Below are 25,654 nucleotides of genomic sequence, written 5' to 3'. Positions count from 1 at the left end.
CATTCCACACGTAGTGAATTCTGATTGGCTTAATCTGAGGTCGTTTAGTCCTGTGTGAATTTTTATCTTATCTATTTAGGTTTATCCTTACACAGGAGTTTCAAATAGCATTCAAATATAGTTTCTCTTCAGGTAGTGTTATTCTTGATGATGAAAGCTTCTAGGCCTTTGATGTGGTTATGACTGCCTTCCTGTGGTTTGACTTCACTATAGCTATTTGTTGATGGTGTTGATGGTAGCTACACCTTTTCCTAAACATCTGTAGAAATTAAGCTTTCCTGATCACCAAGGCTGGGTCAAAGTTTGCTTCTATATTTATCTTATTGGGCACATACAGATCACACACTAACATGTGGTCCTGCTGACACTGAGTGTTTTGTTTTGATGATTGAATGAAGGTTAGGACAGTGTCAAGACGACTGTAAGAGGATTAGCACTGGATTAACATAATGCAGTGTGAGTCAAGATGAGTCAAGATGTTGGTGTCTTGGTAAAAAAAAAAAAAAAAAAACACTTGAGAGTAGTTGTCTCTAAATACTCCTGGTGCTCACTACCATCTCCATTTTGTTGCTCCCTGTCATTTTGTTCATCAACTCAACACTTTTTCTTAAACAAAAGAAACAGGATGAGACCTTAGTTATTGTTTTTACACCTTCTATATTCACAGTTGCTCAACAAAGTCAGAGAGGCCAGACTGAGATAGTTTGGACATGTGCAGAGGAGGGATAGTGAGTATATTGGTAGAAGGATGTTGGAGATAGAGCTGTCAGGCAGGAGGACAAGAGGACGACCAAGGAGGAGATATATGGATGTTATAACAGAGGACATGAGGTTGGCTGGTGTTAGGGTAGAAGATGCCCACGATGGAGGGAGGTGGAAAAGGATGATTCGCTGTGGCGACCCCTGATGGGAAAAGCCAAAAGAGAAGAAGATATTCACATCTGCTCAGTTTGACAAGATATTTCCTGTTAGTGTTGGACCTATATGGGATTTCTATTGGAGACTCGTATGGTTTTTTTTTTAGATATGATACAATCCTTGTGCTATACAAGTTGTTATAAACTACTATTCATACATCACTACAAGATGATGCAGTTCAAGTTTACACATCATTTTCTGCAGTGTTGGGTTTTTTGAGGAGACATTTGTGGTGTTTGACAGGAGATGAATACATTGTTGAACAGGTTTGAACTAAATGTGTCTGTGTACAATAGATGAAATGGTTAAAACAAAGCAGGAAAGCATTTGTGTGAAAGCAGTACATCTTTTGATGCATGTGGTTTTATTGCAGAGCTAAAGGGCGGTCCTGCTTTGGCTTTCGATTTGGCTCAGATACACAGTGTTGTCACCAGAGTGGAAAATTATAAGGGGAGGGGGCACAGGACACGCTCACATTGAAAAACAGTGTCACCTGAAAGTATGGCTGAATATGTGAATGTGTACGTGTAGATGATGATGATGTAGCTTGTTAAGGTAAAGATGTTAAGTACGTTTGTGTAAATTATGAATTTATACATTAATAAGCTGTTTTTGCTCTTAGTCTTTGAAAACAGGAAATCATTTTATGTTTGTGGTCACGTCTAAAGTCTTCCTTCCTTGTTTTGTGACTCATGTATGTTTATCACCACAGACTCCACTTTTATTTAGTTACTTGTTTTTTTTCTAGTTGTACAAATAGACTAATTAATATTTAAACTGTTTTCACTGCTTCTTTTTATACTTTGATACAAAACTGTAGAGTCTCTCAACTTCATTATGCTCAGACCACACGGTGTTGTCTCTTCCTGTAAAGTGATGTGTATCACTCCCCCTGACAGACCACTTGATTCCTCCTATGAACAAACTCATTAGTCATCTGTATCATCTGTGACTCCTCCTCATTACTGACTGTGATGGCTGCCCTATGATGTTTGTGGTGTTGGCTGAAATTTCTTTTACTTTTACTTTACAGTTATTTTGGATGTGCAGTATTTGTCAGCATGGATGCTGGTTCATCTTGTCAATATTTTTCCTCCAGTATTCTTTTAAAGAAGAAATGAAACTACTTTGGAGCTGTTCACTGAGGTCTGATGAGTTTCACCCCAGTCGTGCTCACACCACACTGTGCTGCTTCTTCCTGTTAAACAAGTGTCAACAATGTTCATCTCACTTGCTCCTCCCCCCACAGACCAATTCAGTCTCCTTATAAGTAAGTTTGATAGTGATCAGTGTTTGTTGCGACCCCTCCTTTGTCTCACATTAGGAACACCCTTTCTCCTGCCCAGTAAACAACCAGAAAATATGAGATAGAACGGCCAAAAGCAAAGCACGAGATAATTTATGTTATTTTTATGCCAAATTCCTGACAACACAATTTGAACAGACTAATTAGATTATAATTATAAAAATATATATTATTTAGATTGAACTAAAATCTATTCTGTGCTCAGTAATTAAATCTTTATGTATGCTATTACCCACATGAACATGCAGTAATCACCCTTGTGGCTCCATTGTTCTGCCAGAACATTTCTGACCTCTGAAGGTGTCCTCTGGTACCTGTCACCAAGTTGTCAAATGTGCCACAAATCAACCAATCAGACATATTGACTTATTGTTTAGCGTTAAGCATACAGTAGAGTTTCTCAAGCCTAAGTCTCTTTCCACATCAAAAAGGTTTTCCTTCTATGGCAGTGGTCCTCAACCTTTCGGTTTAATTTTATAAAATATTTTCATGGACCGGCCTTTAAGATGTGGCGGATAAATGAAATGACACGACCGGCATAAAACCTGGTATTATCTAAATATATATTTTAAAGGCTTCACTGCCTCATTAGAGAGCCGGTCGCCACATATTCTGCAGAGCAGGCTTGTGAGTGGGAACAACCTGTTGCAATAAAACTATATTTCCAGTAGGACTCCTGTTCTTGTCTGTTAAATGCAGCTTTCTTTTTTTTGAAGTCGTAGGCTCTTCTTCTGTCTGTTCACTGGCTCTTTAACCCTGCGCAAAGAAACTTTCCAAAGACATTGAAGAAACTGAGTACAAGGAGCAGAATTTGTGAGAGGACAGATGAGAAAAACTGAGCCATAGAGGTGATGAATGCACATTTATACAAGTAATGACTTGACTAATAAGTATTGGTATGAGAAATAGCAAACAGGCAAATACATTTAGTGAGCACAGAATACATTTGGACAGAATAAACAATTCTAATAACTAATTCTAAAAAACAATCATATGCATGATACTGACAGTGCTTTGAATTTTTTTTTCCTTTGCTCAGTTTCTGTTTTGTACTAAGAAATACATGACATGTTTATACATTGTAGAAGTTTTTATTTTCTTTTTCTCTTTCCACCCAGTGCACATCAGCATCAGTTCCACTCTGAGCTGCAGTTCTTGTTTCCTGAGTTCATCTGGTGGCAGCGTACACAACATTTGACTCCAGCACACTCTCTGATGCAGGCTTACGGACTCTCTTTGGTTTTTCCAGGAAACTTAGAGCTGCATAGTTCAGGTCATCTGAGGCCAGATTCTGTAAAACAGAATGTTTAGAGTCACTACACACTACACTACACACATAGTGGAGATAAACATGTAAATAAAATTGTGGTTTTGTGAACTGTAGGAACTGTGTGAACTAGAAACTACATGCCAGCAAAATTGGTAATGTTCTTTATGTTCAGATGTGCAGATATTTTCAAATCAAAAAAGAGAGAGATTCTTTGACCTGTGACCATCAATCTTTACAATTCCTCCCCCCTCTTTAAAGGCTTCTTGTTATTCCACCCTGGACTATAATTACTGACCTATTTTCATCAATCTTACATATTCTGTGTATCTATACTGAGTTCTCTGTATTAATGTTATTGTGTATTTGTGTTGATGTGGATCTTTTCTGGTTGTGGTTCCTTTTCTTTGTCTGAGTTGAGAACAACTGTAACCAGGTAAAACAATTTCCCTCTGGGATTAAAACATTTTTTGAACTTTAAATTTCATGCATGTTTTCCTGAACCTCTGATTCCTTTGAGTTCTAAATCAAACTTGAAAAGTAGAAATGTGTTTACCTTTTTTCTTTTGGGCTGTGGGTTTTCAGTCACAGCTAAATGGCAAAAGAGAAATTTCTGATTAGTTATTTTGTACCGATCATATATTTTACTTTGAATGTATCATCCTGTTACCACAACTTACAAGAAAATGTGAAACAAATTATAAATCAACAGTACCTGTCTTAAGTTTCCTGATTTTAACAAATAGACCTATGATGACTATAGTGAGGAAAACAGTCAGACCACAGAGGATCACAGTCATCAGGTTTGTTGTTCCATCAGGATCATCTATAACAAAGTACAACACTTCTTTATTGTGGACTAGATGCTGAAGACACAGTTAAAGTTGCCTTATGTGAAAGTTTAGAATTGGAAGGAGAAACTTTCCTTTAGTCTCACAAATGACCTCATCCTCAGATTCACCGTTTCCTTTCAACATAGAAGGAAATGATATAAAGTCATGTCTTATTTTTGTTTGTGCTGTTTTCATACTTTTGTGACAGTACTTTGTGAAATAGTTCTAAAAAGATGTTAGACATAACTATGATCTTACCTTGGACATTTAAATATGTTGCACTGGTAATGACTGTATGTGTGTTTATGTAAAATCCACAGAAATACAGTCCAGAGTCTGATAAATCCACTCGCTTGATTTTAAGGAAGACAGTCGACGTGTTGGAGCTCATTTCAAATCCATTTTGAAACTCATCACAGTACGAAGCTTCACCATCAGACCTATACATAGAGGAGATACAGCGTGGCTTGGTTCTCTGGACGACTCTGAACCATTCTGTCTGAGTTGCATGTTTGGAAATGTTGGAGCAGAGCAGAGTCACTTCTTCACCAGGTTGGACCTCCACAGTCTGAGACTCAGAACCAGACACAGAGATCCAGCCTGAAAAAATCAGCAATTAGACACTCTAGACACTTATTAACTGATAAGTTAAGAGATACTGGACAAGTTATAATAAGTTGAAATTAAAGGAGTGTTACAGGATATAAAAAGGTCAGCATTGTATTTGTAGCTGAGTGTTAATAATTTAATACCAGTACTTACTGTTGCTGTAGAGAAGTAAAGCTGTTATTAGGTTGAAACTCCTCATTGTGCATGTACCCGTGTCACAGCAAGCGCACTTTATATTTTGTCAGAGGACTTCATTGGAAAGGGGCGGGGTATTTAATAGTGTAAATCACATGAATGACTCTATGTCAGTATCTGCTACTGTGCACATATGTAGCACAGCCATAGCAGACAAGATTGAACTAAATGTATTTGACCATGTTAAATCAGTTGTGATTCTCTTTTTCAAAAGAGACCTGGTCAAGATGGCAGCTTAAAATGCCAGGAGGGTAAATCCCAATGAAATTCAGGTTGTCAATTTAAAGGCTACTTCATTTATGTATTTACAAATTAGATAGCTAACCACTTTAGCATGCCAGGCTGGGAAGATACAATACGTTTTACAAGGTCCTATTAAAACCTGGAGGCTTAGCATGGTTCTTACTCGTCATAAGTAAGTCATTCAGTTTATACTTTGACTGCATGTCAAACAAATTATAATTGAAACATGTTGAAGTAGACTCATGGTTTAAGCTTTGGTTAACAAGGCCTCGTCACTTGCACCCAGCAGGATGTTCTCTATTCCTGCCACTCTGTTCTCCAGCAGAGTAACTCTATTAACAAAATGTTTGCTTCATTTATGAGCACTTAGTTTAAGTGTGGCCTGTGTTTATCCCGAGCCAATTTGAACACCACCGAATGAATAATTTCACTTAACTATTCTTACTTTTACCAGTCTAGCCACAGGGGTTGCAAGCAGGTGATGAGCCTAAAGCTAGAAATTGAAGGGGTGATGGTGAATGTAGTCAGTGGGTATGCTCCACAGGTTGGCTGTGAGTTGGAAGAGAAGGAGAGATTCTGGAGTGAGTTTGATGAGGTCATAGAGAGTATCCCCAGAGGAGAGAGAGTTGTTGTTGGGGCAGACTTCAATGGGCATGTTGGTGAGGGCAACAGAGGTGATGAGGAGGTGATGGGCAGGTTTGGTGTAAAGGAAAGGAATCTGGAAGGACAGATGGTGGTGGACTTTGCTAAGAGGATGTAGTCAACACTTACTTCCAGAAGCGAGAGGAACATAGAGTGACATAAAGAAGTGGAGGTAGGAGTACACAGGTGGACTACATCCTATGTAGACGAGGTCATTTGAGAGAGGTTAGTGACTGCAAAGTGGTGGTAGGAGAGAGTGTAGCCAGACAGCACCGCATGGTGGTGTGCAAGATGACTCTGGAGGTCAGGAAGAAGAAGAGAGGGAAGACAGAGAAGAAGACCAAGTGGTAGAAGCTAAAGAATGAAGAAACTTGTGAGGAATTGGGCAGCAGTTGAGACAGGTTCTGGGTGGTCAGGATGAGCTTCCAGATGACTGGGAAACTACAGCAGAGGTTATCAGGGAAACAGGTAGGAAGGTGCTAGGTGTGTCATCTGGAAAGAGGAAAGAAGGTAAAGACACTTGGTGGTGGAATGAGGAAGTACAGGAATGTGTCCAGAGGAAGAGGTAGCAGAGATTGGAAAGGATGAGGTTAGGAAGGCTCTGAAAAGGATGAAGAGTGAAAAGGCTGTTGGTCCTGATGACGTACCTGTGGAGGTGTGGAAGTGCTTAGGAGAGGCAGCAGTGGAGTTTTTAACCAGTTTGTTCAATAGGATTCTAGAGAGTGAGAAGATGCCTGAGGAATGGAGGAGAAGCGTTCTGGTTCAGATCTTTAAGAACAAGGGTGACATGCAGAACTGCAGCAACTACAGAGGAATAAAGTTGATGAGCCACACAATGAAGCTGTGGGAAAGAGTAGTGGAAGCTTAGGAAGAAGGTGGAGATTTGTGAGCAGCAGTATGGTTTCATGCCCCGTAAGAGCACCACTGATGCCATTTTTGCTTTGAGAATGTTGATGGAAAAGTACAGAGATGGTCAGAAGGAGCTGCATTGTGTCTTTGTAGATTTAGAGAAGGCGTATGACAGGGTGCCGAGGGAGGAGCTGTGGTACTGTATGAGGTCGTCGGGAGTGGCAGAGAAGTACGTCAGAGTAGTCCACGACATGTATGAGAGAAGTATGACTGGTGAGTGGTGAGATGTGATGTAGGTCAGACAGAGGAGTTCAAGGTGGAGGTGGGACTACACCAAGGATCAGCTTTGTGGTCAGATTTTATACCCTGGTTCAGAGAAAAGTACTGTTTCTTTAAGGTGTATTTAATGGAATCAGAGTCTGATCAACTGCCAGCGTCACTATTGGATCATTCTCTGTTGAACAAATCATTTTTCTGTGCCCTGGTTATATATATAGAATATAGACATTTCTTTAACACATACAGTACTGTGATGTGAAATTGTGACAGAATGGTTTTAATATCCAAAGAAATAAAGTCCAGAGTCTGATAAATCCACTCTTTTGATTTTGAGAAAGACAGTAGACATGTTGGATGTATTTTCAAAGTTGCCGTTTTGAAAACCATCACAGAATGAAGCAGGTTCAGAGGGTTTGAATATAGAAGAAACACAGTGAGGCTTCAGTCTCCTGATCACTCTGAACCACATTATCATAGCAGGAGAACTGCTGTAGTTGGAGCACAGCAGTGAGACTTGTTGACCAGGCTGAACCTCCACAGTGTGAAACTGTCAACAAAACAATACTTGTTGTTCCTAATTTATATTTTTGCTTTTGAGAAACAGTCTTTCCCATACTGGGTGTTTTATTTTTTATTTCAGTGTTATTTAAGACACTTACCTGCTCTGACCCAACCATACCATAACACGTATATATGTATATATAAAAAGAAATAATGTGACAAAGTGGGTGAGAACACTCATTTGTCTGCAGTTAATTTTTCCCCCTCTTATACATTTCTTAACTGTGCTTGTTCAGTTTTTTGTTTAGCCAGATTTGTTCATTTATGTTTAGCGTTAGGTTGCAGTATTATTACGTTAATATTTTCCAGTTAAAGCTTTGTTTTGTTGACCTTACATCTGAAAGTGTCTACTGTACATGGCCTATGCCTAATAAACCAGCCCTTGGTCTGGTCTTAACTTGGTTTCCACCACATAAGGTTTTGATCTTGTTTCGGTTGCGATACAGTTGGATTTTTGTCATGGGTTAAATTGATCTTGACTACAACATTAGTGCAGGTATCACTGTAGATACGCTTACACTTTTAGAAAGGTTATACATAGAAACAACAATGAATGTACGTTTAACAATCAAAACCTCTTTCAATGATGAAGTATTATTAGTCTCATGAGCAGCACAACTGAGATAATGTCCCTGATATTTTGTCACCACAGTGCAACAAATGGTCAAAAGTGCCGACCAGGTCTTCACAAAAATTTTCAACCTGTCTCTGGCACAGGCTTCCATCCCTGCCTGTCTAAAGTCATCCAGCATTATTCCCACACCCAAAAAACCACCCACAGCCTGCCTCACTGACTCCGTCCAGTTGCTCTCACCCCTGTCATCATCAAGTGCCTGGAACGGTTGGTTCTAGTACACATCAAAGACTGCCTTTCTCCAACCTTGGACCCCCACCAGTTCGCTTACAAAACAAACAGATTGACCGAGGACGCCATATCCATAACCCTCCACACTGTGCTGAGCCTCCTGGAACACAGAGACACCTACGCTAGGGTGCTCTTTGTAGACTACAGCTCAGCCTTTAATACAATAATTCCTGACATCCTGGTGAGCAAACTGTCCGACCTAGGACTCCACCCACTCATCTGTTCCTGGATCAAGGAGTTTCTCACAAACAGACCACAGACAGAACTAGGACCCCACCTCACCTCCACCCGGATGCTGAGCACAGGCTCCCCACACGGATGTGTGCTGACTCCACTGCTCTGCACCCTCTACACCGCGGACTGCAGACCAGCCCACACCAGCAACAACATAGTGAAGTTTGCGGACAACACTACCGTGGTGGGGCTGATCTCTGGGGATGACCATGATCTCTGGCCAGTCTGACCATGTGTCTCTGCTTCTAATCCCTGCATACGCCCCCTTAGGAAAACTGCTCTTACAATCTCAAAAATTGTAAAAACATGGCCTGATGATGCCTCTCAGCAGCTGCAGGACTGTTTCGAGAGGACAAACTAGGACGTCTTTGAAGATCCAGACCTGGAGGTGTTCACGGATAGTGTGCTATGTTACATTAAGAACTGCATAGACACTGTTACAGTGGACAAGCACATCAGGGTGTACCCTAACAGGAAGCCCTGGATGAACCGGGAAGTCCAGCAGCTACTGAGGGAGAGGAACACTGTCTTCAGGTCTGGCGACAGGGCTCTCTACAGCTCGACACGAGCCAACCTGAAGAGAGGCATCAGGCAGGCTAAACTCGATTATAAGAGGAAGATTGAAGGCTGCCTGGACAGCAACAACAGCAGGGAGGTGTGGCAGGGAGTCCAGCATCTGACCAACTACAGGATGACCCTCTGTGCCGCCGAAGGCGACTCCTCGTTGGCGGAGGAGCTGAACCTTTTCTTCACCCGCTTCGAGGTAAAGCAACCAGACACACCCACACATCCACATCCTGCAGCCCACAGTAGCCTCAGCCTCACAGTGAAGGAGCACGAGGTGAGGGGAGTATTGAAGTCTGTCAACTCGAGTAAAGCTACTGGTCCAGATGGTGTCTCTGGACGAGTACTGAAGGATTGTGCGGACCAGCTGACTGGAGTCTTTACCGGGATTTTCAACCTGTCCCTGGCCCGGTCTACTGTCCCACCGTGCCTGAAGTCCTCCACCATAGTCCCCCTGCCCAAGAAGACGCACATCACCAGCCTCAATGACTACCGGCCAGTTGCACTCACCCCAGTGGTGATGAAGTGCTTTGAAAAACTGGTAAGGGGTCACATCACTTCACTACTCCCACCATCCTTCGAACCACACCAATTCACGTACAGGGCGAACAGATCCACAGAGGATGCCGTAGCCACTGCCCTCCACACGGCACTGTCCCAACTGGAGCAGCAGGGGAAGTGCAGAGCAGATGCTCTTTGTGGATTATAGCTCTGCATTTAACACAATTCTTCCCCACAAACTAGTTAACAAACTGTTGGACCTAGGACTCCCACACTCCACCTGCTCTTGGATCAAGAGCTTCCTCTCTGATCGCAGTCAGTGTGTGAGAGTGGGCCCACACACCTCCAAGGTCCTTAGTCTCAGCACTGGCTCCCCACAGGGCTGTGTGCTGAGCCCCCTGCTTTACACTCTTTACATCTATGACTGTACTGCTCACCACAGCAACACTATCGTCAAGTTCACAGATGATACCACAGTGGTGGGACTCATCTCAGGGGGAGATGAGTCGGCCTCCAGAGACGAGGTGGAACAGCTGACATTGTGGTGCAATCTGCTCCTTAACACCTCCAAGACAAAAGAGGTTGTCATTGACTTCCGGAGGACGAAAACTGAGGTCCCTCCACTGTACATTGGTGGGGACTGTGTTAAGAGGGTGTCAGACTTCTGCTTCTTGGGGGTCCACATAGAGGAGGATTTAAACTGGGGAGTACAAACCTCTGAGCTGATAAGAAAGGCCCAGCAGAGACTGCACTTCCTAACGTACTTAGGAAGAACAACATCTCCCAGAGACTGCTGGTGTCCTTTTATCGATGCTCTATTGAGAGCATCCTCACATACTGTGTTTCTGTGTGGTTCAGCAGATGTACAGTGGCTCAGAGGAAAGCTCTCCAGAGAGTGATCAAAACACAGAAGATCACCGGTTCCCCTCTCCTCCCTCTAGAAGAACTTCACAGTTCCCGCTGCCTCAAAAAAGCTCAAATCATTCTCAGGGACACTACACACCCTGGACACTCTCTCTTTGAACTGTTGCCATCAGGGAGAAGGTTCAGGTCCATCAAAACTAGAACTGACAGATTTAAGAAAAGCTTTTATCCCATAGCAATAACTACATTAAACACTGTAAAGAACAGACTATAGAAACTAGTACTGTAACTGTGACAGTATGCTCACTTGTGGGAGTGAGAGCTGGTCCGCAGCACAATGTGAGGTTCTTTGATTACTTGAATGGTTGTCTTATCTTATCTTATCTTATCTTATCTTATCTTATCTTATCTTATCTTATCTTATCTTATCTTATCTTATCTTATCTTATGACAAGTCTGCCTACAGAGATGAAGTCCTGAAACTGTCTGTGTGGTGTCAGGCTAATAACCTCATCCTGAACACCACTAAGACCAAGGAGATCATCCTGGACTTCAGGAACACAGAGCAGACCCACCTCCACTTTCATACTGTTTCTTATGATTTATTCTGTTTCTTTTTTATTTTATTTTATATATGGCACGGACTGGTTGGCACTTTAATCTTGTTGTATGATGTTGCAATGACAATAAAAGTTCTCTCTTATCTTACTGTATCTCTCTTATCTCTCTTAACTTTGTGTGCATGTCTTTGGATGGTGGGACGAAGCCAGGATACCTGGAGAAAACCCACGCAAAGAACATACAAACCACACTGCTGTGAGGCGATAGTGCTTTGAATAGGTAGCACTGATGATAACTAGGTTTCATCTATGTAAATCAACTTGTTTAAGACAGTAGAGATGTTGGATGTGTGATGGTTTCGGCCACAACCAAGCTCAAAGTGGACTCAGTGGACACGGCTGGAAATAAAAATAAAATCTTACCTATTGTTAATAATTACCCACTAAGTGCCTCATTCATGTTATTGCATCAGTTGTAATAATCCAATAATAATGATAAAGATAATAATAATAATAATAATACTGACCAAGAAGTTTCTGTCAGAGTATTTATAGTGATATGAAAAACATATTCAGCCCCTTCCTGACCTCTTTGGTTTTTGTGTGTGTATCTAAGATTGAGCTCTTTCAATTTACTTTTTGTATTTGTTAAGTGGTTGACCTTCCATATTAGTCCAAGAGTGGTGATGGTCCATTCAGGAAGTCACAAACAATCCACTGCAGGACTCAGCTCAATAAAGATCAGTTGTCATGAGTCCACTTTCTGTTAAACACTGGGTTGAAATTACCTCCATGGAAGACTGAAAAAGTGAAAACCAATTGCTGATCCACAAGAACATTAAGCTTGTCTGATCACTGCCACATCACACAGAGTGTAGAGATTTATGTTCAAATTTGTATCAGTGACCAGTACACACACATTTACACACAGTCACAGTAAGGATTACTAAATCCCTTTTTGTTCTAATATCCTACAAATGTAATCAGCGATGACCTCACATGATCAGTGCAGCTGGAGACAGGTGGAGAGATCTGGATCAGATTTAGAGGAAGGAAGTTAAGAAGGAAGAAAGGTTTATTCTGATTATTTTTACATACATTTACTTAAGTATTACAGATAGTTCTCATAGACTGCATTATATTACAGCTGCCTACAACCTAAATTTTACTTTATCTACATAAAATTAGATTCTGCAAGACATTTGTATCATATTTGATCCACAGGTTTCTGAGAGCTCTAATCTGACACGTGTATCGTTTAGAAATTAGCTTAAGTTGCTACCGACTTTTAGTAGAAGCTGCTAATGTGCAGATTCTACAGCTTCAAGAAGCCGTAAGTTACAGAAACAAACGATCCTCCTCCATCTTTACTACTTTGGGAATCAACACCACACATCAATTTATGCATCAATTATTAAGTTATGTATTTAGTTGAGATATTTTGTCACATTACAACTAATAAAATGCAGGAAAACTCCATTTTGTAACTTACCTGTCTACAAACTGACTTCCTTTAAGTATTATCACTAATTTGCATCCAAACACCGGACAGCTGCTCAGTAAATGGTGTAAACACAGCTTTGTGTTAATTCAGATTAGATGGCCATTAATTAATTAATTTAAAAGAAGAAAATGTAAAATTCAACAAATAACAAATGAACAAACATTAAATAACACAAATAGCTTCTTTCTACTAAATCTTTATATGATGATACATGAGCACACAGCTGATTTACTGTAGATTGGTTGTGTGGTCTTTTCGTTGTCACTTATTCCTGCTCATTGTTTTTAATGTGGCTTTTGGCCTCATACTTTACTCTTGTCTGAATGTTACAAATAGTTTTTACATTTAGCTGTGCTGACGTTCTGCCTGTAGGTCATTTGTAATCATGACTGGTATAATGCAGTAATGTAAAACATTGTGACATTAGGTAATAGAAAACCATTATACAATCTGAATGTGATTATAAAGTGCAGCAATTATTCAGTTGAAATGAAAGATCTGCAGCTATTGAGGCGGCTCATTTGTCTTCCAGGCCAGGACTTCCATTAGCCAGTAATTATGACTTTTTGCCTGGTAAAAGTCATAAACTGTTAAATTCAACAACAACAATCACAATCTTCTGTAATAATCTTCCCACCTTGTTTAGAGCAGCTAGCTGTTCTGACTGTGCTACAGTCTTTCATAACTACACTATGCCAGCATATCTTATTTTGGACAGGTGCTGTTGAAGCCGTCCAAAAACCAGCTAACCAGTTGTTTAAAATAGACATTGTCACCACTGATTGTTGTGTTTCTATTGCTGCCAGAGAGGTATCTTAATGTACGATAGGTCAGCCACTGTCAACATGTTTCTGAAAATGCCACTAGTGCTAAATAATTTGATTAGAGAAACCTTAAGATACAATGTCTATAGGGATTTTGAGAGTCTGTGATATGCCACCAACGTTCAATGTGCCTTTACGCCATGTGCTAATCTATGCATAGTGACATGGGTGGGGGAAATCCTCTTCAGCGCGGCGTAGGTATCATGAGGTGGCTGATACACTGATGATCTTAATCAGCTGATAATAAACACAAGACACCTTGATCTCATATTAGATTTCTGTTATTTAATTAAATCCTGATTTTACACAACACCTTTTATCCAGACAAGCACCTTGCTGGACAGGTTTTGGGACACAGCCATGGTGTTCAGGCCAACTGAGACACGTAGAGAGACAAGTACTTCAGTACTTTAGTTTCATGACAAATACTGTTTACTTTCATTTATATGATGATCATTTAGAAAAAACACCTTGTATTTGGTTCTGACGCAGACAGCTGACAGCCAGTCTTCCTGTGGTTCAGACACTGGTGTGTTTTAAGTTTTGTTACAACAGTAAAACAACTGTATGCAAAAGCAGAGGAGCAACGAATGTCTCGTATATGCTCGTTGTCATTCACATATTTGACTTATAAATACAGACACACTAGAGATTAAATCACACTCACACAGGTTGATGCTGCTTTATATTTCCAATAAACTGTTTTAATCACAGTTTGAGCAGATATATTTTAAGAAACCTTTGACCTAACAGGACTTGTGCTTTTTTTACCTCACGTGTGCTCAAACCACACTGTGTTATCTCTTCCTGTCAAACAAAGGATATGTAGCTCAGTTTCTGTTACTGTGCTGCAGACATCAATCTAACCTCAGTGTCTGAACAATATGTATTGGCGCCTCCTCCATCTAATGCAATTTATTTTGATTTGCTCTCAGAATAGAATAAGATGAGTTTGGCTGAAAATGAAGTTTTAAAATTGCAGCAGTAAATATGCCTGAAACCCGCCAACCACAGAAAACCCAAAAACAGACATGATGAAGCAACTTTTCACTCTGAGATGCAGTCCCCACAGCTTCCTGAGTTTATCTGGTGGCAGCGTAAACAACATCTGCCTCCAGCTGTCTCTGTGATGCAGGCCTGTGGTTCGTCGTTGCCTTTGGTTGGAAACTTATTGCTGCATAGTTCAGAGCATCGGAGCCCAGAGTCTGAAAATGGACATATTTACTAAATAGTCACTACTTTCACAGACTTACAGTGTTTGATAAATGATTAAAAACAGATCATGCTTAAAAATAGACTTAACTTAACTTAACTTATGTGTTTAGATTACCTCACTGTGTTGTGGATTCTGTCTCTGATCAGGATCTAAATGACAGAAACATCATTCAGTTAAAATATTGTTTTCAATACTTTTTAACAAACAAGACGTTTAGCAATGGAAAAACATTAAAATTACAACTAGAAAAACGTATAAGTACCTTTATGGAGTCTCAGGATTTTGATAACCAGACTAATGATGAATATAATGAGGACAATAATCACACCTCCCAGGATAACACTGGTCAGAGTTGGTAATCCACCAAACTTTTCTACAAGAAAGATAATTAAATTAGACTTTTTTTGTGGGTTAGAATCAGATCAGTCCTTACTTTGTAACAAAATGTGGAACTTTTCTGTTTCTTTCTCATCAAATCACAGTAATTTACAACAATCTTACCTTGAGTTACGTTTAAATATGTTGCATGAACAATCACTGAGTTTCCATTTGAGTTAAATCCACAGAAATACAGTCCAGAGTCAGAGAAATCCACTTGTTTGATGTTGAGAAAGACGGTAACAGTGTTTGATGTCATACTGAATTTGCCATTTTGAAATCCAACACAGAGCGTGGTATTGGCATCAGAGCTGAACAGAGATGAGATGCAGCTGACATTGGTCCCATTACCCAGTCGGAACCAGTGTATGTGATAGGGAAAACTGGAAAAGTTGGTACACGCCAGTGTGACTTCTTCACCATGTTGGACCGACACAGTGTGAAAGTCCGAAAGTGAGACAGAGATCCAGCCTGAAACAACAAGTAATGTATTCGTGAACTGAACATGAATGAATATATAGCTAATAATGAATGAGTTCAGTTCTGAACGATTATACATTTAAAGAATTAAAATTTTAAGAGGAAAAAATCAGCTGGGATACTTACTGAAGGTACAAAGTAAAGCAGTCAGCAAGGTAAAGTTCATCTTTGTGTGTACTAGTAGAACTGCACCTCTGCTATGTTAGCAAATGAACTGTGCTCCAGTGACAGTGGGCTCAACGTAAAGAGGTCGGGCTTTCTTTTCTTTATCCGCTTGCTCAAACTGGTGAGAGAGCTGCTTTCAGGAAAATGGGTGCAGAATACTAGCTGCAGTGAGATCAGGACAAAGTTATTATCATGTTTAATTAACACTTAAGATAATTGAGGTGATGTTTTAGTTTTAGGGTTTAGAAGTTACAACAGATGTATCAATGTGAGGAAGTATCATCTCTGTGGTTCTTCCATCCACTGTCTTTCTTCTTTCAGAAGTATTAATACGTTTCAGACACCTCACTTTGTAACTAGTTATATTCAATTGATATATAATGTATATAATGCATGCAACAAATTTGTTGTTGAAGGTCCTGTTCACCATCTTTTTAACACCTACATGTCTAAATTTAGATCTAAAGGATCTAGAGGATTGAAGTTAGCTTTGCATTGCTGTATTAATGATAAATGTTAAACTGCTCCAGTATATTCAGGCATCTTTTCACATGTACATGTATGTAAGTATTGAATGTGTGACCTATGAAAGAGGAGGGAAAGCCTTTAATCGTCATATGTCACATTTTTACATGTTACAATGAAATTGGTCCTCTGCATTTAACCTAACCTAACCTGGGGATCTAGCGTATTCAGTTTACTTCCTCTGTGTGCAGTGTTTGTATGAGCAGGTTTCTGGTACTGATCTTAGTGTGAGAGCTGGGATGACAGACTGACAACAGACCGAATGTATCACTGAACTGTAGACACACAGTCCTGAGCATTATGCAGAATTATCCAGAATAATTGTCATCATGAGTTTTGTCTCAAATGTGAACTGTCTAATGAGAAAATTAGGCTGTAATGTTAAACATGTTCTACTTACGCAGCAAAGTAAGTCATTACGATCCAACATGTTGAAGGACTCTCATGTCTCCTTAATTTTATGGAGTAAGGATTGAGTACAAATCTTTCAGGGGCAATAACGGAGACAACCAGACCATCCATCAGGGAAGACACAGCTCTTTATTCAAAGCCTGTTGGTAATTTGATGTTGCAGCTTATCACTCTTCACTGAAACACAACACTAGAACAAGTCCACTAATAACTAAAATGCAGGAATCTCTACTTTATTATTATTATTTATTATTTTAAAATTTCACCATCTGGTTGAAATCTGGATAATCTGAGATCTCAGTATGCACATTTTAATTGTCCGTCATCATTTATATTTATTCTGACAATTATTGCGAGTCTGGTACAAATACAGATTGATGGGATATAAATCATAATTTAAATTTGTCTAAAACATTTGGTTCAAAATCTAACGCACCTGTCAACAGGGACCTTGGGCCAGTGCTCGTGAGTAAATTGCTCCAAATGCCCTCTCCAGACTGCATGTTTCAGCTCCCTCCACAGATGTTCAATAGGATTTAGATCAGGACTCGTAGAAGGCCACTTCAGAATAGTCCAGTGATTTGTTCCTAGCCATTCTTGGGTGTTTTTATATCCTTTTTTATGCTGTTGGAGGACCATGACCCGTGACAGAGACGAAGCCTCCTGACACTAGGCAGCACATTTCTCTCCATAATGTCTTAATAGTCTTGAGATTTCACTGTAACCTGAACACATTTAAGAAACCCTGTGCCAGATGCAGCAAAGCAGCCCCAGAACATAACAGAGCCTCCCCTGTGTTTCACAGTAGTTAGAGTCTACTTTTCTTTGTATGCTACATTTTTGCATCTATACACATAGAGCTGATGTGACTTACCAAAAGGTTCCAGCTTTGTCTCATCTTCCCATTCTCCCAGAAGCTTTGTGGTTTGTCAATATGTGTTTTTTTTTTTTTTTTTAGGATTTGCTTTAATCAGTGGAGTCCTCCTCAGTTGTCAGTGACTGATGTACCTTGACCCTTGGATTTCACTCACTCTAATCTCTATGGATGTTATTCTGGGTTCTTTAGTTATCATTTGTATTTTCTGTCTCTTCAATTTGTCATCAGTTTTCCTCTTATAGCCACATCCTGCGAGGTTAGCTGCAGACTGGCTACAGATTACAAATGTGAAGAAACCTCTGAAGCTAATTACATGACACATTTTAGTTTAACATGACCTTTAACAGGTCAAATTATTTTACATTTTTTCTAGGGGTACCATCATTTTTGTCCAGGCCAGTTTCATTAGTTTGTTTTTTAAAAGACTTCTGTCGAACCACAACTCAAAATCAATCAATGTCTGATTTTCATTAGTTAATTTTTAGTAAATTTTTATTATTTACTTTTCATTAGGCTGGTGCCATGTTTTGAGCTGTTAGCAGCAACAAGTACTAATTTCTTGGCTACTGCAGCCGGGCAGAGCAGTGAGTGAGGATTAGAAGAGAAAATTATGACAGAGATAGGTCAGACAATCTGAAGCACTATCATCCTTTAGAGCATCCACGGTGCAAGACTTTACAGTCCCAGACCCAGGAAAGTGCAAACAATTGAGATGGATGTTATAGTACAGCAATAATAATAACAGACCTGTTAGTCTCCACACAGCACTGTGTCTGGAGAGAAAAACATGAAGAGACAGTGACAGTCACACATGTAATAATAACCTACTTAATTGGAAAAGACAAAAGTGACAGATTTAAGTACAGTACCTTTGCATCTCACTTAGCAGAAAAAGGGAAGCTTTAAGATAGCAAGACATTGTGATACTGACATATGTATCAATATCAACTAATATGAAAACCACCCAGCCCCAGCCTCTATGTTTTGGTAATAGTAAATATGATATGCTTTACTAATCACCATAGGTGGGAAAGCTGCACATTGATGATGGTGCTACTATAGGGTTTTGATGTTTTGTCGGTACCAACTGAACCACAGTCGCCCACAGTGACAGTACCAATAATTTCTGATGAGTAGATCAGAGGTTTTTGGGCCTGATCCAGGTCCTTAAATAACCTTTATCATTGGCTTCATTTTACAGCCATCAACCAACTGAGAATTACCTTGATGGAATTAAAGTCAGTGTGAATAAAGATAAGATTTGTTGTTGAGGTCAATTGCTACGATATTCTTTACTCATAGATCAGTCTGATAACTGTAGGTATCTTTTCTATCTAGTCTCTACCTGGAGTGATGCTGTGCACTAAGACACAACTGCAGATAGATGATCTGCACCAGACTGTTGCAGAGCAACCACAAACGCCCCTGTGCTTATGTGCAAACCAAACCAGAGACAGATTCAAATGGTTCACACAGCTAATATGTCAATGAGCCTCCATTCTCCAAAGCATTTGAGGTAGTGTCAGTGCTTGCATGTTGATGGGTTGTGTAGTGCTGCTGTGAAGTTAAAATAAGTGCTGTTATGTTTTGTAGCAGTTTTCTCAGGAGTCTAAACACAGGAGTGCTATTTTTAAAAAATGTACAAGTGATGTCTCCTTGTTGTGGTCGAACAAATATAAAGACGTTTGAAGATCTCATTTTAACCTAGCTACCTCATTGTACGGACACAGATAACAAGTAGTACTGCTCATTATGTGGATAAACTGTCTCAGTTCCATCTGCTGGCAGCATAAATAACATGAGTCTCTACTTGTTTCCTTCTTGTTGTTGAATACAAATTCAGTCCTGCAGCCTTCAGGTCCCCACAGTCCAGATTCAGTAAATAAGAATATTTACAGTCACATATTTACACAGCTCCCCATTAAATTAAATGCATTAATTGTGTGCAGTTTAACAGCAGAATTGAGAGACTGAATTTGCACATGAACCTTCAAACATCAAAATCCTGACTCAGAACTTACAGCTAATAACTGGCAACTGTTCTGAGATCAGCTGATAGTTGTCTTGAATACATTTCTCTGTTTGCATTCAACTACATTATCAATTCATTATGAGTGTAAAGGTATTTTTAAACATTTAATTTTTTCTTTGAAAATGTCAATTAAACAAGGTTATAGTAGCTGTACAACAAAGACAGGTAGTGTTAATGAAGGGTAATTAGTAAAACTGTGTTCGAAGGAGGACGCTGTAGGTTTTACAGTTTTAAATACTGCCTGCCTTTACGTGACTTAGTTTGACTTGAGTTTTGTGATATAAATGATATTTAGAAGAAATGTAATATTGTGACCCTTTAATGTTTTGTGATGACTCAGCTGAACCCTAAAGTTAACATATGTTTCTCTTATCTATGAAACTGGCTGTACAGAAAACTCAGGAAGCTCTGTGAACCCAGACAGGTGTTGGTAGTTGTCAGCATTACTTAAGAACAATACCCCATTGTCTGGTTGAGATGATACAAGTAACTTCTCTTTTCCTGTCACGATGTATGAGAAAGTGTAAAATGAGTACATTTGATTGGTAGAAAGTCTGTTTACGCCTTTTAGCACACATAGAAAAAGAAGCGTGTGGACGTAGAGTCTCAGAGTTGTCATGTACCACATTTATGTGTACAGCTCTCCCCTGGTGATGAATAAAGAAACAAACAGACTTTTCTCTCATCATTTCTTTTTTGGACGAGGATCAGCACAAATTAAAAAGTTCCTCAACAAATATCATTTGGAGTCAGCTGTCCCATGATCAAGTGCCTCATAAAATGTAATATTAGGCCATTTTTATAGATAGTTTGAGAACACAAGCTCACCACCATTTAGATGCTGCTGTTGTTGATCTTCATCAATAGTTGAGATGTGCCCAGCGCTTATGGAGATGTAAATGAACATGCACAACTCTAATGTATCAAACTGTAATCATCACCTAATGTTTTTCTGTTGACTTGTCCTGCACTGAATTCTGTTTTAAGGTTGACATTTCTTATCTTTCCTTGGACTTTAAGCTGTTTTGTTTTTATGACTTGCTCTCTTTAAGACGAGCACAGTCACTGCAGCACTTCCTGTTCTCATCTGAAAGCTCAAAGTTGCAACTTTCCTTTGAAATTTCTAGTGTGTTAGAACAATAGTACAGAGAGTTATCCTTTTACATTTGTTTCTCATGAAACTGCATAACTTAAAGTGACTGTTGTGAAACTTGCCTTTGCCCTTGTAAGAGTGCACCAGACTTTTATCTTAGAGAGTCAGATAGGATGTTCCAGCATTGAATTCACCTCGAGACAGGAACCAACTGCAATGTCACACTGACATTAGTTACTTCCATAGAAAGACATCTCCCTCCGATCATAAAAAGGAGCTCTATAAGTGTTAGATATATTGAGTGTGTTTCTGTTGTGGTATGTATGTTGTATGTATCGGTGGTCCTGAGAAGTTTATTTAAAGGAATTTTATTCCATCATAGCGATTTTCCACATAGAAAACTTTACTGATTTTTCATGGGTCTTAAGAACAATGTACTAGTATGAGATTTTGATTGTATGATGACTTAAGCATAAATATCAAGGTTTACTAATTTACTAATGTCAATCAATACCTTAAATGGCTTAAATGTAAACTCTTAAAATTTTTACTAGACATTTTTTTAACAGATATATATATATTGTTGCCGTATTACTTACTGTTAATGTACTCTTACTACGTTAAGTAAGGCTGATAGGGTTGTTATAAACATGAATGTATAAAGTAATACCTTAGTTAACATAAAACTCTTTAGTAAATGATTAGTATGTGCATTATTTCACTTTTATTACCTGTTACTTAATGCTTATTACTGCATGAAGTAAAGCTAATCAATGTTCTTCTTCCATTTTGAGTCATTTTCAACTGGCGTTTTCAATTTCTATGTCCTGTGGTTGCTTCTGGCCTTGCAGACTCATGCTTTTTAATGGACATTTGCCTGGTCATTTACCTTTATCTTAATCAGAAACAAATAGAATGAGCTTCCACCTTGCGAGCATAACGGGATTTAACAACATAAGTTGTAATAACAGATACAAAAGTTCAAGCTAATCAAATGTTTTAAGAATACACCATGAATTTGTCTTAGACTTTCATTAATACTAATAGAAAACTATTAGGAAGATATTAGCAAAATAGTCCTTTTGTTAGCACCTGTCACATCTTTATAATTCTAATTCAGTGCTTAAAGAAGATAGGGCCTTTTATTTTATTTTATTTATTATTTTTTATTTAAGTCCTCACATTCATCAGTCAAACCGTGTAACTTCTGATCACTGAAAACAAAAACACTGTCTCAGTTCGTACTGAACATCAGCTGATGCTTTATGAGCCTATCTAGTAGCAGAATACACAACATTTGGCTCAATTTGTCTTCGTCTTTCTTTTTGATGGAAAGTCACTGCTGCGTAGTTCAGATCATCGGAGCCCAGGTTCTGTAGTAAAGGAGTTTATCCAGTCACTTATCTTACCAAGCTCAAACATCAAATAATAATTTATATGATAATAAATAGATTTTTATACTACTACTAATAATAATTCTAAATGATAACATAAATAGACAAATTATAAATGAAAAGACTTGATTCACCTCCTGCTGTTGTGGACTGTGTTTGTCATTTGCAGCTGAATGACAGAAACAAAATAGATCGAATTAGATCAGTTTTTCTTTTCTTTTCTTCAGCAAATGTTACATTTAGTATATTTATTAGCGTATTGACACAATTTTAGAGCAGATAAAATAAGTAAAATGTACCTGAGTGAAGGTTCCTGACTGTAACAGCCAGACCAATGACGACCAAAACAAGGAAAACAGTCAGAGCACCGAGGATCAAACTCATCAGATTTGTTGTTTCACACTCTGCTAAAATTAAATGAACAAATCTTTGGTCAAACATACTGTTTATCTGTAAACAACTGATAAATGTACACAATGAAAGAAAAATAAAGCTTAATCTTACTTTCAGACTTTCTGTCTTCATCATCCTGGAATTCATCACTGCCTTTAAACAAAATAAGGATAAATTATTGTGGAACAGTTTTTGTTTGGACTGTAGACAGAAGAGAAGATAATGCAGGATTTTTAATAATCTTACCTTCAACAGATAAATATATCACATAGTAAACTCCACGTCCACCAAAGAAAAAGTGACAGAAATAGAGTCCAGAGTCAGATAAATCCACGTGTTTAATTTTGAGAAAGACAGTAGAGATGTTGGTTTCCATTTTAAAATGCCCATTTTGAAATCCATCACAGTATTCAGGGTCTTTGTCAGATTTGATCATAAGAGCGATACAACTAGCCTTGGTTCTGTTGACCAGTCTGAACCAGGTTGTCACAGTCTCAGAGGTTTTGGGGCACAGCAGTGTGATACTGTCACCAGACTGGGCCTTAACATTGTAGGAAACTAAGACAGAGATCCAGCCTGAAACAGAGACAACGTGAGATTTAGTCTTAACAGATGGTAAATGACATAATTTAAACATAATTTAAAGAGAAGTTAAAGAAGTTTTAATTTGGACATTGAGAGAAATGTATTGTTAGTACTTACTGAAGCTGCAGAGAATTAAAGCTCTTATCAAGATGAAGTTCATGATGCATATGATCGTAGTTCTGCAATGTGTGTTATTAAACTGTGCTGCAGGAAGGGTGCTGGCTATTTAAGAGGTCCCCACCTCTTAAATAGACAGCACCCTCTTCTCGTTTGTTTAACCATGTACATTTATTTCAGTAAAACTAGTGTTGATACCAAATTATTGCTATTTAATTACCAATGTACTAAATTTATCTAAATATTGAAATGTGCAAAATGTTATATCAAGGAAGACACGAACATCCACCCTGATAAACCTCAGGCTGTTGATGTTTTTACACATCTTAAATTGTTCCCCACTCCCCTGACCAACAAAGCTGCCAACCACCTGGACTGTTTCCACCATGAATATAATCAGAATCAGAATCAGAAACATTTTATTCCCAGGTGCGATAAACGGCATTTTACAGCACTAGGAATTTGTCCTGATGTTAGGTGCAGGCATAGAATAGAATGTAAGGAGGTGTTGCTCCATTGAATCATGTTTGTTCTGTGTTCTCCAGGTGAAACGTATGTGAGAAAATGTTTAACTCTGATAACAAAATCAGAGTTTTCATTACAGTTTTGTCAGTTGAATGGAGAAAGGGGATACATGAACATGAAGTGAAGTTGACAGAGATAAAAGCAACAATGTCCGTATTGAATGTTTTAACCAGAGCTGGGAACAATGTGATACATTTGTCAGTACCAAGTTTAACAGAGTATTTCAGTGTGGTATTTTTGATTGCATTGTGTCACTATTTTAAATCCTGCACCAGACTAAACTGGCACTCCCTCATCCCCACTCTAAAATGTGAATCTAGATATGGTACAGTGTAGTCGGATTGTGTCAACCATATTTCTTATCATACAGCTCCTGTACAAGATAAATAATTAGGCTACCCTGGATTTCACATGTTTAGTCAATTATTAAACATGGTTAACCCAGCACCATCAGTCCCTGAAACAACTGTCCCTGTTTCTGTGGTTCACATGCGGCTAAATACACACTGTTACAAAAACAAGAGTAGTTTATCATTATTGCTCAATACAGAAAAAGAAAACCTTGGGGGTGATCTGGATTGTATTTAGGCATGTTGGTGTAACATCCCTATAAACCATTTCTTCATAGTATAGATAACCACATCTAAAATGTACATGGATGAGTTTAATTCAATTCAATTCACTTCAATTGATTTGTATAGCGCTTTTTACAATTGACATTGTCACAAAGCAGATTTACACAAGCAAGAAACCATGGAAGTTTACATGAAAAGTGAATTTATATGAATCATAATAATCAGATTGTCCCTGGACCTTGAGAGGAACCAGACTAAACAGGGGACTCATCCTCATATGGGTGATTACATACTATGTGTTTAGTTTAGTGACCAACAGCACATTATCACAAGGTTCAATGACGACCAGCAACAATATGAAAAGGTGCAAATGGTTCCAGTAAAATGCAGCCAGTGAATGTAATGAGTCTTTATGTGCAGAGTCCCTGTGTATAATAAGTGAATTACAGTCCAGGAGCAGTGGGAAGAGTTCAGCATCCTGACAGCCTGGTGGACTTTGTTTTTTTCATTCTGCACATCAGTTAAAAATAAATTAATACATGGTCAATGTATAGTAATGAAAATGCAATTTTGTCTGTGTTGACTGATTAAGTCGGATATTGTTGAGGTTTCATGATTTTCACTTGAGCTGTTCTCAGACCACACTGTGCTGTCTGTTCCTGTCTAACAAGTGATGTGTACGTCACCCAGTTCTGCACTGCTGCAGACCTTTATCTGTCTATTGCCAACAAAGTCAGATCTAAATAGAAATGCATAATCAGTGTTTACACAAAAATGGCGGTGGTGGCCCCTTTGCTACATTTAAACATGCTCGCTCCAGTGACACATGGGTTCTAGCACCTTGACTTTAGTGGAGTGATGTTTAGTGTGACTTCGTGCTGTGAAAGTGATTTAGATCATTAAAGAAATTTTAATATTACACAAGATAACCGGAGTATATAGAAAATGCAGTTTTGAAAATCTAATAGAAATTAAGCTAAAAGGCTTGTCCCACATTTGCCAAAAACATCCAGGTTATCTGCAAGAAATTTGGCCAATTATTCTGTGGACTGATGAGTCAACAATTTAACTTGTGCGTCCTAATAAATCTGTCGTACAACTAGGACAGCATGTCATAAAAACAATATACAAACAGTCAAACATGGTGGTAGTGAGATGGTCTATCGATGGACAACTTGCCACATGTACTCTACCAGAATATCTTGAACAACAATGTCTGGACATTAGTTTGTGACCCCGAGGTCAAACATACTTGGGTTATGCATGTTTG

The 25,654-nt window shown here is 38.9% G+C and overlaps 2 protein-coding genes across 4 annotated transcripts; both read right to left on the bottom strand.

Annotated features, from left to right (window-relative positions):
• Nucleotides 1-13,870: 13,870 nt before the first annotated feature.
• On the bottom strand, nucleotides 13,871-16,132 carry LOC113157253. Of its 2 annotated transcripts, XM_026352611.1 has the most exons (5): nucleotides 15,819-16,132; nucleotides 15,336-15,683; nucleotides 15,097-15,207; nucleotides 14,949-14,983; nucleotides 13,871-14,823 (listed from the first exon to the last, which is right to left on the bottom strand). In XM_026352611.1, the coding sequence occupies exons 1-5, from the start codon at nucleotides 15,856-15,858 to the stop codon at nucleotides 14,701-14,703; spliced, it is 657 nt and encodes a 218-aa protein (XP_026208396.1). In that variant the 5' UTR covers nucleotides 15,859-16,132; the 3' UTR covers nucleotides 13,871-14,700. The 2 variants fall into 2 exon arrangements, with proteins under 2 accessions (XP_026208396.1, XP_026208397.1); XM_026352612.1 differs by lacking the exon at nucleotides 15,097-15,207.
• Nucleotides 16,133-21,940: 5,808 nt separating this feature from the next.
• Nucleotides 21,941-23,383, bottom strand: LOC113157251. Of its 2 annotated transcripts, none has more exons than XM_026352606.1 (6): nucleotides 23,285-23,383; nucleotides 22,829-23,158; nucleotides 22,694-22,735; nucleotides 22,489-22,596; nucleotides 22,324-22,358; nucleotides 21,941-22,168 (listed from the first exon to the last, which is right to left on the bottom strand). In XM_026352606.1, the coding sequence occupies exons 1-6, from the start codon at nucleotides 23,325-23,327 to the stop codon at nucleotides 22,067-22,069; spliced, it is 660 nt and encodes a 219-aa protein (XP_026208391.1). In that variant the 5' UTR covers nucleotides 23,328-23,383; the 3' UTR covers nucleotides 21,941-22,066. The 2 variants fall into 2 exon arrangements, with proteins under 2 accessions (XP_026208391.1, XP_026208392.1); XM_026352607.1 differs by having other exon boundaries at nucleotides 22,489-22,593.
• Between the last annotated feature and the right edge of the window lie 2,271 nt (nucleotides 23,384-25,654).

The sequence above is a fragment of the Anabas testudineus genome, chromosome 18 (assembly GCF_900324465.2).
Source record: "Anabas testudineus chromosome 18, fAnaTes1.2, whole genome shotgun sequence".
Lineage (NCBI taxonomy): Eukaryota > Metazoa > Chordata > Actinopteri > Anabantiformes > Anabantidae > Anabas > Anabas testudineus.
Note: the sequence above shows the minus strand (reverse complement) of the source record. Positions and strands in the feature narration are given on the sequence as shown.